This window comes from Coloeus monedula (genome assembly GCF_965178545.1).
Source record: "Coloeus monedula genome assembly, chromosome: 7".
NCBI classification, from domain to species: domain Eukaryota; kingdom Metazoa; phylum Chordata; class Aves; order Passeriformes; family Corvidae; genus Coloeus; species Coloeus monedula.
This window is the reverse complement of record NC_138787.1, coordinates 2,414,362-2,428,906: the sequence shown is the minus strand read 5'-3', so window position 1 is coordinate 2,428,906 and position 14,545 is coordinate 2,414,362. Positions and strand designations below refer to the sequence as shown.

The 14,545-nt window shown below is 44.3% G+C and overlaps 1 protein-coding gene across 9 annotated transcripts in view; it reads right to left on the bottom strand.

The window, feature by feature from the left end:
• Nucleotides 1-6,575: 6,575 nt before the first annotated feature.
• The window catches only part of LRRFIP1 (LRR binding FLII interacting protein 1), a 102,984-nt gene continuing 95,014 nt past the window's right edge, over nucleotides 6,576-14,545 (bottom strand). For all 9 annotated transcript variants that reach the window (XM_082284647.1, XM_082284650.1, XM_082284654.1 and 6 more), the window contains 5 exons: nucleotides 13,160-13,206; nucleotides 12,091-12,208; nucleotides 11,581-11,660; nucleotides 10,856-10,960; nucleotides 6,576-9,400 (listed from right to left, as the gene is read on the bottom strand). In XM_082284647.1, coding sequence (XP_082140773.1) covers nucleotides 9,290-9,400; nucleotides 10,856-10,960; nucleotides 11,581-11,660; nucleotides 12,091-12,208; nucleotides 13,160-13,206 — 461 coding nt within the window. In that variant the 3' untranslated portion in view covers nucleotides 6,576-9,289. The remainder of the gene's footprint in view (nucleotides 9,401-10,855; nucleotides 10,961-11,580; nucleotides 11,661-12,090; nucleotides 12,209-13,159; nucleotides 13,207-14,545) is intronic.

Sequence of the window (14,545 nt, the reverse complement as noted above, 5' to 3'; positions counted from 1 at the left end):
AGGGTTTGTCTTCTCACCCCCAAAACTTAGCTCACAAATAAGAGATTATTTTTACTAGAAGCAGATCACTCACCACGTTCCAGAGCCTGAGCTTTAGGCTGTTCTTCCCATGTCTCAGGGGAAGCACTTGGCTGATCACCATCATTCTGTGACTTGTCCTAAAAACACCATTCAGTTACATCACAGCACTCCCACCTGATTATAAGTTATTTTTCAGAATATCAGCCCATGAAGCAGGTGAATTTAATGAAGTTAACCTGCTGATCAACTTCAAGAACCCCCAAGTTGTTGTATTTTGAAAGGGCAATTAAAACTGTGTAAATATGAGCTGCATTTGCCATTAGTGGCAGAGGATCCCAGGCTGAGAGCCCTGAAGACTCTGATCACATTTGCAGGTACCTAAAAGGAGAAAATGCTCCTTGACATTAACATCTCAAAACTCACCAGTGAAGAATTCCCTACCATATTGACAGAAATCCCCTTTTCTTGCACTTTTGGTTCTTCAAAGTCAGCTTTCCCTTCACCTGAAAGATCACTAAAACACATCCAAGAATTTCATACCAAATATTGTACAACAATTCTAAGTTCTACAGTAGCTTAAATATTTCCAAAAGCTCACAGTGAAATAACCATACTTAATAAACCTTGGCTTTTAAAATGATGTCTCAATAGCTTTCTGTGTGATATTCTGATGCATTCCTTACAATCTGAAATATCTGTGCAACTTTTACTCATTATTTACAAAACAAAAACTAATTGCCTTTACTTTTTCTTGGTTAACTTTATTCATGCTTAACAGGAAATTTCAGTCTCTAGCAGTTTACCCAGCTCAGTAAAAACTTACTGCCAAATTTGTTCTCCACTTACAGAAAGTCACTGGACATGCTTCCTAAGCATGTGGTATCATGGATCTGCCTGAAATACTAAGTTATTTTTCTATCATTCTTCATAGCTGAATGATAATCTAAGCAGAACAGCTTAATACTATCTCTTAATATTATCTATATGCTTAATATTATCTCTGCTGGCAGCAAAGTCTTTTTGGGTTTTTGTGGTTTGGGGGTTTTTTGGTTGGTTTTTAAGACAGATACCATTATTATGACTGGAGACAAAGATTTTTAGTAGTGAAAGCAGGGAACCAGGAAAATGACCTGCACGTCAAAAACTTTTGCTATGAAGATAGTAAAGACACTCCCTAGTTTGCATACTAGAACACTACAGAGGAAAAATGCCCTTAAAATAAAATCACTGTACCCACAGGGCAATACTCATCTTTCAACTAAACAGCCTGGAACAACAAGATACATCCTGAAATAAAGAACTTCTAAGTTTAACATCTTATAAACTCATTCCTCATTTAACTTAGTAAGTACAACAACAAATGAAAGCTACTTACTCAGAGTAAAGGCTCTTTCTGAAAAACTGTCAAAAAAAAAGGAGAAAGATGTACCTGAATTTTGTGAAGGTAACAATTTATATTTAAAAACAGAAACAATTAAGAAATTACCTTGGAGGGAGCATACAGGGAAGAGACTGGGGGAAACTTCAGCTCAACTGACAGTGGTGGAAGTTCATTTAAAGGTATGCCCATGTTTATTTCCATTCTCATATTGCTGTAATTATTGTCCAGCTCATCCAAAACCAACAGGAGAGATGAATGTAACACAGTCTTTTCCTCGCATCTAAAATACGGGTTAGAGAACAACACCAACTTAGACAGATATTTCATTTATTTTACTGCTTCTGGAAATGCCCAAAGATTCTACAAGGTTTAAAGATTCCTCTACGTTATACCACAACACAAATTAACAACTGTACTGTGCAACATTTGGGTTTCATTCCTGGGAAAAAAAAGCTGGATTTTGGGACTGTGAATGCCACAAAAAAAAAATATTAAGGCTGGAAGTAAGACTTGGAGGTCCTCTTGGGGACCACTAATTATAAACACTCCTAGAAGCTACAGATAGAATCTACCAGTACCATTTAGCATTTTTTGCCTGATAACCAGTTATCCATTTAATTTAAAAGGACATTAAAGTACGTGCCTCCCAAAATATGTGTTTTCCTCCAAAGCCAGCTCATAAACTTTCCAGCAGTGCTGGTAGCACATCTCATAATGGACGGCCAGGAGCTGCAGCTCTGCTTCAGTCGCTCTCTGCAGGATGTTTTGACAGCAGCTTGAAGCAGAATTCTTCCTGGTTTGCTTGTTGGGATGTTCTGGCCTTTAAAATAATAACAACAATAACAGAATATTGATTCCAGGATTTCAAGATTTTTTTTACGTTCATGGTGTTTTATTGTGAAGCAAGGAGCTTGCCAGAAGCCATTTCTGGTATTATCTAAGGAAAATCCTATTTACCCCACAATAACAATTTACAGCAGCATTACAGGCAGTTTTACTTGAGACAGGGGAACTGCACAAGCACCATAATAATTTCTATCAAAAAAGTGAAGCCTTAAGAACAAAAAGAAACTTAGCAACACTGTGCATCTGCAAATGCACTTTTTTTGTTTTCACAGCCATTGAGTAATTTAGGTTGGAAAGGATCTCTGGAGTTCTGCAACTGCAGAACGAGGCTGGTTTGGTCTTTGTTCAACTTCAGGAGGTCTTCAGCTGACTCTTCTCACCTGTCCAGGTCCCTGCAGCAGAAACTGCAGCCCATCAAGCTTTTAATACCATCAATTTTGCCAAGTCACAGACAACCTTTCCATCATAAAAAACCCCTCTTACCCAGAATATCAAATTCCAAACTAAGAACAACTCCTGACCCACCTGTTGGTGCCTGCCTTCCAGTCACGGATAAACAGATGATCTTTTGATTCCTGCTTTTCCAAAAAAAAAAAGGAAAAAGTTACAGATTAACAACCATGCAGACAAGTTAAAGTTAAAAGGAGTTCTATCAAACAGGTTTGGTGGCCCCTGTTTTGTTCCAATTACCTGAATGTGCAAGCTCTGAGCTCTGAAGGACTGTTTTGTCTTGGAAGCAGCATCCATGAAGGTTTGACCCAGCCATCCCAGGGGTTGAGTTTTGTTCATCATCGTTACTTCTGTGTTAACTGCTCTGGAGCAGAGACAAACCTGGGCACTGCTGCTTCTGCTCACTGGGGAGCCAGCTCTGCCACCAGAGCCGGCCTGCACAACCACAGAGACCCTGGCAACGCTCTTCAGGCCCTCACGATGCTCCGGCTTCCCAGCGCTGCAGCTTCCACCAGGGGATTGCCCTGCAGCTTCCATGCCAGCATCAGGATTCTTGCTAGGGAGGATTTCAGAGACTGGGAACTGGCTTTCAGCATCCTCTGCGGTGCTGTCAACACCGCGTGTGTGCACCGCAGGTTGTTCACAGCTGCTGATATCGGAGGACTCTGCATGTTTGTCAAGTTGGGCCTTTTCCCTGTGTAGCAGGAAAGGAATGTCTGGCTCCACTGCCACGCTGGGTATGGGTCTGTCGCTCTTTCCAGACTCTTCTTCCCTTGCAGTGATTTGGAGTGGCACCTTGTCACCCATCAGTGGCATGTCCTTCACCTCTCCAATCTCCCTCTGCTCAGAAAACTCACTCGAGTTATTCTCATCCTCCTCATACTCCTCGTGAGCACTGAGATACTCCAGCTGGGAGTCTTCAACTAAATCTTCATTCAGATAGGAGGTCTGAGTGAAGCAACTCCTTTTGCTGCCCTTTTCCACTTCCATGGCACCAACACGCTCTCCTCCTCCTCCTCCTCAGAAGGAATCCACACAATTCACTTCCACTGCAACCTCTCAAAGTCGCTGGTTTGGCTCGTCCTACCTTAACAAAAATTAAGAGAAGCTCAAGATGCTCTATGGTATACAAAAGGACCAAAAAATACATTAAATTAACCATCCTTTTTTCACCTACTGCATGGTACTGGAGCAGTTAGGAATTCTACAGCACATTCCCAAAGAAATCCCAAGAGCTCATTTCTGAATTGGTGGAATCCCTGTTGATACACAGTCAGCTGTTTACATCATACAGTACACAAAGTGGTCAAACAAAGGTTACTTATGTCAAGGAAGAGGTGAACTTTGAGCTCTGTGCCTCCCAAAAAACTAAAAACCCCTTAGGTGTTGGAAATTAAAGTATATTCCTCTTAATTCTGGGGAAGCAAGAAAAAACTGTTACCAAGGACAAAACCCTAAGAAAACCTGAGAATCTTTACAACCAGAAAGTCGTAAAGGAACACAAGAAGGTCATTTAGCAATAGAAGGAAGCTGGACAATTCACCAGACCAAAGCAGTACACCTGCTCTGAACTTACAGCAAACCCAGTTTAGTAACAAACACCAACAAAAAGCAAAGAAGTGTGTAGGGATGGAAGATGCTCTTTGTGAAGCTTGTTTCTTAGGAATACTGTCAATTCTCCTCTGCCTTCCCTCAGAAGCTTCTAACGAAGAAAGGAATACATAAAATCATTACCCGTATTTCTTGATTACGTCTGCTTTCCAAACTACTTAAATAACACATCCCAACTTTAGTCACTGTCTCTGACAGCCCTTCCCCGGGGGGACACTAAGGATTAATATTCCAATGTTCAAATATTCAAACCTTCCACTATCCCAGGTTGCTCCAAGCTCCATCCAACCTGGTCTTGAACATTTCCAAGGTTTAGTTATACCCTTCTACAATCATTTTTGCCTCAAAAACGTTGTCTTTTTTTACTACGTTGAATTTACCTTCACCCCCTAATTGAAGCTTTGAGCAGCTCCGTGGAATTAAAAGTCGAACGCTGCCAAAGCACATCCCAGATGCCTGTACAAAATCTCATCACTATTATCACAGAGAAGTGGCTTTTCTCCCTCACTTTTCCCTTGAGAACAAGAACCGGAACACCTCCACGTCCCAGGTAAGTTACAACAACCTTCCTGTCGCTACTTGTGACACAACCAAACGCTGAACCACAGCCGAGCCCGTCCCCCCTGCAGCGCTGGCTGAGGGCGGGGGAGCCCTCAGGGCAGCCCAGTGCTCCCGCTCGCCCAGGGGGAGCCCTCAGGCGGGGGAACGACGTCTCACCGCAGCTCCAGGGCAGGCTGAGACACGGTCCCGCTGCCCGGACGAAGCTCCCGGCCCCGCTGGCGCAGCCCCGGGCCCGCGCCGCGCCCGCTCCCGTTACCGACTCCCCGCGTCCCACACGCGGCAGCGGCGGCGGCGCCACGACCCCACCACAGCCGCGCCCAAGGCCCGCCGCCGCGCCCCGCGCTCATTGGCTGCGGCGGGCAGCGCTCCGACGCCTGATTGGCCGGCGCGGAGCCCGCTCTCGCCGCGCGCGGCTCCTCCCCCTTTCCCTCAGAGTCGGTGCCGCCATGTTCTCCCAGAATCGGTACCGCCGTATCTCCTCAAAGGTGGTGCCGCCGTGTCCCCTCACTGTCGGTGTCGCCATATCCCCTCAGAATCGGTACCGCCGTGTCCCCTCACGGTCCCTTCCCTCCTCTCAAGGCTCTCCCGCCGCTGAGCACTGAAGAGACCGAAGCGCATCCGGCGGGGAGGGAGCGCAGTAGCCCTTGTACGGCTACTCCAGAATCACAGAATATCCTGAGCTGCGAGGGACCCACAAGGATCATTGAGTCCAACCCCTAGCCCTGCAGAGACACCCCAACAATCCCACCCTGTGCCTGAGAGCATTGTCCAAATTCTGGCAGCTCCTTGAACTCTGCTTTGGGACCGTGACCGTTCCCTGGGGAGCCTGTTCAGTGCCCAACCACCCTCTGGGGGAAGACCTTTTCCTAATATCCACCTCAAACCTCCTCTGGCACATAATAAAACCTACCTGAAAGTTTTCAGCCTGAAGGCGCGTGCTACAGGAGCGGAGGTAAACACAGGCACCTACCTGCCACACAGGTACATGTTACTTGTGCAAGGGGCTCTGCTTCTTCCTTTAAACACGTATGTATAGAGGTTGGAATAGAGTGTGTAAAACATCACTCAGCTGCCTACAACGAACCTCCAACCACATGCGATGGTTTAGAGCATCTAAAGCCAAGACAAGCAGTGCCTTAGTCCCTTTCATGTAAGTGACCACTCTGGCAACACATCAGGGCAAGAGGACATTTAGTACTAAAATAACATATTTTTGATGATCCAGGCTGCCTCCTGTTGTGATGGAGACTTTGTGCTGTGAAGGATTCTTCCAGGGAAAGCTACTTTGTGGGTTACCTCTGTGTTCACCATAAATAAAAGCGGAGAATTAATCCAGTTAGGAACAGCCTTCAGATTTCTCCTGATGGGAGGCTGTCTCTGTACTCCCCAATTGCACCTGGCCATTAAAATGTCAAAATTTGGAGGTGCAGGTGCACCCTGTCACTAAAAATGTTGATATCTGGAGGTGTATGTGCAGCCTGCCATTAAAAATGTTGATGTTTGGAGGTATGTCTCACACCAGTGCCCTCAGCCACACAAGCCCCTGAATTTGTACATTTCCCAACCAGTGTTGCTCATGTTTGGTGTGATCCTGCAGCAACGTGTTGAAAAGGAAAACGAGCTGTTACACCCGTATCACCCAAAAAGTCTGTATTTTCCAAGAGAATTTGTACTGGTAACAACAACATGGACAGACCACTCCATAAAAACTACCCAAACAAGTGACATTTTATTGGCGAGTTCTGCTCATAATGAATTTCCTTTTCCACGCTCACATCTCCTAACAGAGCAACTGGGGGGAAAAAAAAACCAAACCAAACAAAAACATTTTGGGTAACATTCCATTTGCAAACGATAAAAGCCATTTAACATTTGAAAATAAAACAGAGGGTAACAAATTGAAACAGAAGCTATAGGAAAACCTATCCTGGTTCCCCCAGGAGCTGTTCCTCGCCCGGCTGCCGCGACCTCGGTCCCGCTCTCAGGGTACCAAGGTGCTCTCATTTGGAGCTCAAATAAAAGGATTGGGACATGTGCTATTCTTACCATTCAAAGCCCTGTTGTTGTACATTCTTCACAGAAAAACATAGAACAGTTTGCAGTAAACCAACCAGTTCTTTTTCTTCCCTTATTCTAACACTAAGTCATACTGGAAGTCAGGGGAGAGGGGTGGAAAATGTGGCTTCAACATTCACCTACTTTATCACACACAAAGGTTTCTACTAAGAGCATATCCAGGTTGAAATACACATCTGATTTCTGTCATGAGGTTAATGCTTATGGGGTGCAAGATGAAATCTACTTTGAAATGATAAACACATCCCTTTTTGATGAACAAAGTGTTGTTTTTTTGCCTTTTGGACCAAGACTTGTTTGCTGGGTTGTTTCTCCTGAACCTTGCCAGGAGAGGCGGCTTTCACTGCTGCCACAAATGAAAAGATGACTGGTGGCAATCACGCACCTTACCATTGGTAAGGTGTTGTATTTAGCACGTTTGTTTGCGTTCTGAAAATCCCTTAGCTTGTTTTTTAGGCCCCGGAGGCTTTGTACACCAGAAATTACGCAAGTCAAGCACAGCAAATTGTAAATTGGTATCCACAGCCATTTTGAGGTATTCCACAAGAAACCTGGCTCTGCACCTGAATGTTCCTCTCAAAAACAATTTTAAAAAAATGAACCCAAAGCCCTAACTGGAGTGGAAATTTAATTTAAAAAGATTCCTTCCATCCCCATGTTTCACCACATTTCATCAACAAGGACATACTTAATTTGCCAGGGGCACAAAAAAAAGCCTTCTTCATCCTTTTCCTGGAATAATAATTTCAGTACTTCATTCCTAGATTTCCTTGTGCACTTGGAAGAGATGAAGACGAGGGTGTTGTTTTCTAGCCAAACCAGAGAAACACATTCAGACAGTGGTTTTGGTTTATTTAATTTGTGAAGGTGCTCGAGGAAGATACCAGCGATCCCCTTGCGTTGAGAATAGCAGCGGTTCCTACTCTAACCTCCCATCTGCGAGGAAGAGGCTGAGGAAAGACCTGGATCGCAGGGTCTGAAGACCAAGTTAGGAAGAAATGTGATCTCCTGGGTCTAGATTTGGCTTGGTAGAACCTCATGAGGCAGTCAAGGTTGCTCCCATGGAACAGCAGATGCTGCTTCACCACGTGAGCAGATCCCAAAGGGACTGGCTTTCCTGTTAGGGCTGATGTGGGATGGGCGTTTATTCCTCAGGCAGCTGCTGCTCTCCTTTGAGTAGTACATTCAGAATGAGTTCCAATAAACCAGAGCTGTAGTGCCAGTCGTGTGCCATCTCTACACACACAAGAATCGTCTGCAACATCTTAATTGGTTACTCTGCTCTGCATGAGAAGTGGAAAACCTTCGCAATGATCTCAGAAGGAAATAACTCGCTACTTCTGTAGTTGTAGAAAACCCATAGGCAGTAATATTTTCTAAAGTGCTTCTTTACTTATCAGTTGCTCTTTTAAAAATCAGACTTGTATTTTGTAGCGGCATCGTTTTCTATTAGGTCACGGACCAGTAGATAGTTTCTGATGTAAAAAACCCATTACATACTTTGTTTAAGCAAATGACACTTGCTTTGATAAATGCACCAAAGAGAGTGATCTGAGTGCAAACCCCACCATTTCTGAAAACACGGCCTTATGCTGGTTTATTAATGCAACCTTACATCCTTTAAAAGTCATTTACTTCAACTCCAAGAGTAGGGATTAAATAATACAAATAAAAATTGAAGATGCAATGAAGCTATTGCCTATTTACCCTGAAATAAAAGAGTCTCACGATTCTACTGGTGCAAAAATCCCTCCAAACACATTTGTTTTATTGGCAAAGTCATTTAAGGTCACTTTTGCTTCCAAGACCATCTTCTTCCATGGTTTCCACTGAAGGAGTTTTGCTTTGTAATGGCTTGTGGTTCCACAGTGATTTGTAAATGAAAAACCTACTATGAATAACTCTACTGTAGTCACTAAATTACAGATACTGTCATGAGCAAAGTCCCAAACTTACAGTGTTTGTTTTAAAATTTTCAGCAAGACACAAAATTCCAGTCAAAGTGTTTTCTTTGCGTGCCATTTTAAATGGCAAATAAATGGCTGCTGTGCCCTCTGGATGGAGAATTCCATGTGCTTCTTATGTATTGTACTTCGAATGTCCCCAGAGCTCGGTGTGGAAGGGCTCCTGCGGGCACAGCCACTTGGATCAGCTCCTCCTATGGATGTAGTGCAGCAGGCTTGGATCTGCGCAGGGAGACCCTGGCTGGGAGGCACGGAGCAGATGTTGGGGTGGCCTGATCTCAGAAGGCAATGACACGAAGTGTCCCGGGCAGCAGGACACAGAAGCAGCTGCGACGTCGTTCCGGTTCCAAGTAGTGGTGGTTCCCGTGGGAGGGGGTGGCTATTGCTGGGACAGCAGAGCGCTCCGGTTGGCCTTCATCTTCTCCAGCCGCTTCACCAGGTGGCCATTGCTGACCTCCAGCTCTTCGGTTTTATCCAGTGCTGAACGAAGCTGAAGGAAGGAAGGAAGCAGAAAAAAACCCTGTAACTGTCACCGTGTTATCCCTTTCCAAAGGCAAAGCAAGCAAGTTACCAACGCTAACTGACCATATCAACTTGGAGCAGTTGGAAATTCCTTTAGCAGAGTTAAACTGCTTTGAAGGTCACACACACACACACAGGTATTTAAGCACACTACCAAGAACCCAGGGTCTTTACAGAAAATTGAACAAAGAAGGCCAAGTTAAGAAGAAATGTGGTCTCCCAAGCCTGGATTTGAATGTGTCCAACGGAGGGTGACAAGGCTGGTGAAAGGCTTGGAACACAAGCCCTACAGAGGAACGACTGAGGAAGCTGGGGTTGTTTAGCCTGGAGAAAAGAAGACTCAGAGGTGACCTTATCACTCTCTACAACTCCCTGAAAGGTGGTTGTAGTCAGGTGGGGATTGGTCTCTTTTTCCAGGAAACAACTGACAGAACAAGAGGACAGAGTCTCCAAGCTGCGCCAAGGGAAATTTAGGCTGGATGTCAGGAAGAGTTTTTTTTACTGAAAGAGTGATAAAGCTTTGGCATCATCTGCCTGGGGAGGTAGTGGAGTCACTGTCCCTGGATGTGTTTAAAAAAAAACTGGATGTGGCACTCTGTGCCACAGTTTAGTGGAGGTGTTAGGGCATGGGTTGAACTCGGTGACCTTGAAGGTCTGTTCCAACCCAGTCATTCTGTGATTCTGTGATTTGGCTTGATAGAAGCATGTGTTTTGAGGCAGTCAGCATGAACAGAAGGCTACTCCTGTGGAACAGGAGACGCTCCTTCACAGAATTTCCCTCAATCCAGAGGCACGAGGCTCTGGGTGACGTACACCTGTCTCACTGCTCAGCTTTTATGTTTCTGGTTCCCAGAACTATATCCACAGCTGTGACTTGGAGCCTCAGTTTCCTGTAAAACCCACCACGGGGTCGGGGTAGGGAAAAAGAGGTGGACTGCACAGAGCAATATTTACAGGCAGCAAAGCATAAGGGAGTATTTAGAGCAAGCAAGGAGCCACACTGAATAAAAAAAAGAGAAATGCCTCAGGAGGCAGTGTGAGAGAAGCTGATAAAGGTATTGAGGCTCTAAGAGACACAGGCATGGACAGAGTCTGCGGACAGCCACACTACCCCAAACAGGCGTGAACAGATTGGCAGAGCAAGAAAAACAGGATCACAAAGAGCAACTCGCATCCCTTTAGCAAGTCAGTTCAGGAAGGAATGGTGAAAAGGCAGTGGGAGCTCACAGCCATGACTGTTACTCCAGTTTGAGTGCTGCAAGTTTGGTTGCACTTTTAGAAGGAGTAACTAAAGCAATAAAAAAAATTAGATGCTTATTCCTTGCTGTGCCAGGAAGGGTGGTTCCTCCTCTAGAACACCCCAGAGAGGCAGGTTTCCCCACATGGAGCGAGCTGACCTGTGACAGCTTGCAGGTGGAGTTACCTCTCTCTGCAGTTTGCGTTTCTCTGCCTTCAGTTCGTCTTCTACTCGCTCAGCATTTTCAGCAGCAGTTTTGTATCGGGCTACCTGGCCTTCCAGTCGTATTACCTGAGGGGAAGGCAAAGGCTGGGAATTAGAAGCTGTACCGAGAAGTTACTCTGAAGCTTTACTCTTCCACAAGTACTCAAGGAATAACCAGAGAGATGCTGACTCCTCTTTGATAAAACAAAGGCACATTTTCAGGGAATAAAAACCATACACCAAGGAAGCCTGGCAACAGTAACTTACTCCCGACCTTTTACACATATCCCTATCTAATATGCTTCCAGCAACAAAAAATACAGTCCACTGACTAAATTTCTCTTAGCAAGAGCATTGCTGATGCACTCTGGAGAAGAGCAAACAATCAAAATGGAACAGCTGTGTATAAAACCCATCTCTACCACATCACATGCTGGGACCCATTTAAAACTTGCTGATAGCTAGGCATAAGGAAGTGTTCTGCAGAGTTCATCAGGTACTTCTGTCTTTGAACATTCTTCCTTCAGTACAGAGGAGTAATATATTCCTTCTTCCCCATACATAAATGTCATCGTAGCCCTCATGCTCCAACACTCCCATGTCTCTTTTTAAGAGAAAAATCACAATTTCATTTATCATTTATCAAAATACACTTTCTCTTTGTATTCTCACCATGCCTGAACAAACAGAACAAGCCAAAAACTTACATTCTGCTCCAATGCTGTTATCTCTTGCTCAGACTTTGCTAGTTTAAATTTGAGATCACTGATCTGTCTGTTGGCATCTCCTAAAAGAATTGCAGATTTATCAGAGATGTCAGAACAAGTGTGAACAGTTTCTAACAAGTCTGTCATAAAATTTCCATGCATCAGGGATCTCCATGGGGCAGCAGGAGAGTAGTTCTCTCAGTAAGTGCCCAGCAGAGAGGCACCATTCCCAGTCCTGCCTGATTCCCTGACAACCACTCTGAAGGCAGAATTTATCTGAACTCACCCCAGCTCTCCTGAGGAGCAATAACAGAGATGTCCAACTGCAATCTTAGACAAAGGCTCCTAATTCCCTCACCTCTGTAGAGGTGCATGGCTGCTCCCAGGCTGAAGCTCCCTTGGAACCAAAGGCTCATTCTTACTCAGAGCCATGTGGTTATTATTGTACGGATACATTTTCTCACTCACATGCAGGGCACGAAATTCTCTTAAAATCAAAATACAGCTCACTTTGGAGGTCAATCATGTGCATATCTGTCCCGTTTTCCAGAACTTCATCTTCTGACTGGGTATTTTCCATCTTGCCATTCCTTTGCTTTTCTTCCAGTTGTCCCTTCAATTTTTTAATCTGAAGGACACAAAACAGTTACTAAAATCACCAAGGGAAATTATCACTCAAATTCACTCCAGTATTATAAAACTATTGTAATACATAATATATAATAAATTATTGTATTATAAAAATAGAATAGAAATAACATATCTAAGTAATTACATATGTTTTAAACCTAAATTGAAAAACCTCTTTTGTTACAAAATAACATCCTAGAAACTCTTTTGGCAAATGACTCGTGGTATTTTACACATCAGTGCTTATGTACAAGTTCAGGACCAAAACAATGAGTGAAAGATGACTGGTTTATTAGAAAAGCCATAAATCTTCTGCAGGCACATTGATGTAAAACATTCTTAAGAACTCCCAAAGCTGTGTTTGGTTGTGTTCAAGTCTCAAGGCCAAGGTCATGGAGCATAAATGAAAGCACAGAGCGTCCTGCAGGGCAACAGACCAGCTGAAGTTTTTTGAATAAGCTTTATAGCCACTATGGAATACCATGGTACCAGCAATAATTCCTTTAATTGCTCTTTACCCATCTGCAATTCCTCCAACATATTTTTCCAAATGGCCCATTACCCACAGACTCAGCAAAGGGGAGGGCTTACTCTTGGAAAGAAAATTTGCTTCTACAGTTTCTGAGCCATGCCTGTGTTTCCCCTGGGCTTAGCCAGTCTGAAGGGTTATTATTCAGAAATGGCCCTGCAGAGGAAGTTTCAGGTGGCCAAGGACACTGAACGTGACAGCTTGGTGCACGCACACTGTATTGTATCTTCCATGTATCCTGAGCTAACCTACAGGAGGAATGTTTTGGAGGAAGAATAGAGTGGCCAGCAAGGCAGCTGGAGCAACCAGACAGCAGCACTGCTGCTCTACCCCTTGTGTTGGGGGTTATTTTCATTTTCTTAATCCTTTGCTGTTGTTATTAATGATTTGGTAAGAGAATTTCACTTCCCGTGTGATTACCTGGTCTAGCAAGGACTCCCGTTCATCAATGAGCTTTTTCAGCCTGTCTGGAAGAGAAAAGGGAGAGTTCAGCGCTGATTGATCGCGCGGCAATCAGGGAGCGCATCTGAGACACGTGACTGAACCGTTAAGGTTAGTGATCTACTGATGGGGGGAGTTAGGGCACGTACCACAGGACACGAGGCCCAGACAGGGCTGGCAGGGGGCTGCAGCCAGGGGAGTTATGTCATTCTCACAGAACATGCTTGTCCCGCCAGTAGCAGCAGCCAGCTGCATGCAAAGAGGCTAATCTTCTACGTTAGGTTAGCATGCAAGAACTCTAGGGTCAAGCACAACTGCAACACAAAATCTCACAAATCTTGACAGTTTAATACAATGACAATACTGTAAACACCTATAATCACAGCTAAGCACATTCTCAGCACTTTAACTCTTCCCCAGTGACATTTTATCTCCAATATTATGACCAGAAAAACATTTGCACATCAAATTATTTGTGTTTCGAACGCAGCAGTCTGGTAAAACTCTCTTTTCTCTTCATTGTCAATTCTCCAGGTCAAGCATCAAGAGGCAATGGACAATCTGCACCAACTTCTGTGCTACACGTGGACTTGGAAGTGCTACAGATCAGCACATGGGTATGTGCAGCCTTCATTAATAAAGTGCACTCTACAGAATGAGACAACTGGAAAAGAGAACTACAACCAAGTAATTTTTTCCTTCCCCATTAAGGGCTGCAAAACGTGAAAGCATTTTAGCAGGTGTTCACACATGTTTTTACCACCCAAATGACCTCATGAATTAGCAAGCTCAGTTTTTTCAGGTACACCTCAGGCAGGAGTACACTGGAACATCACATTCAAATACACTCCTTAGAAGAGGATCTGTTGACCTCAGCTGGGTCTCATTGCAGGTTTATTCAGCTGTCCTCCCTTGCCAGCAGTGCAGAGCCCAGGCTGTTCAGAGCTCAACTCCACAGCTGAGGTCTGGCCTGCTGATTAAATGGTTAAAATCCAAAGGTTACTCAAGAAAAAGATCTGTTTGTAAACTTTAGGAAAGCAAGATAAATGACACATAAGAGCCTGGTGGGCTTTTATCAGGTAAATTCTGTTGAAAGGCAAACTTAAATATTTTTGAAGAGCTTTAAAAATACCATTTCTTCTTTGCTGACAACTCCTGAACAGGCCAAAGTCTTGTGGTTCTCCCTTTTTTCTTGTTAGCACATGCACTTAAAGGGAATCAAGAGTCTGTATTGAACCAAATCACAGGGAAAACTGGTTTCCCAGTGGAAGTCCCTCTGTACAGCAGACATGTGGAGTCCATTAACGTGGTATGTCATTCCCCTCCTGGGTACACACACTCCCATACAGTCCCATTCCAGAGCGT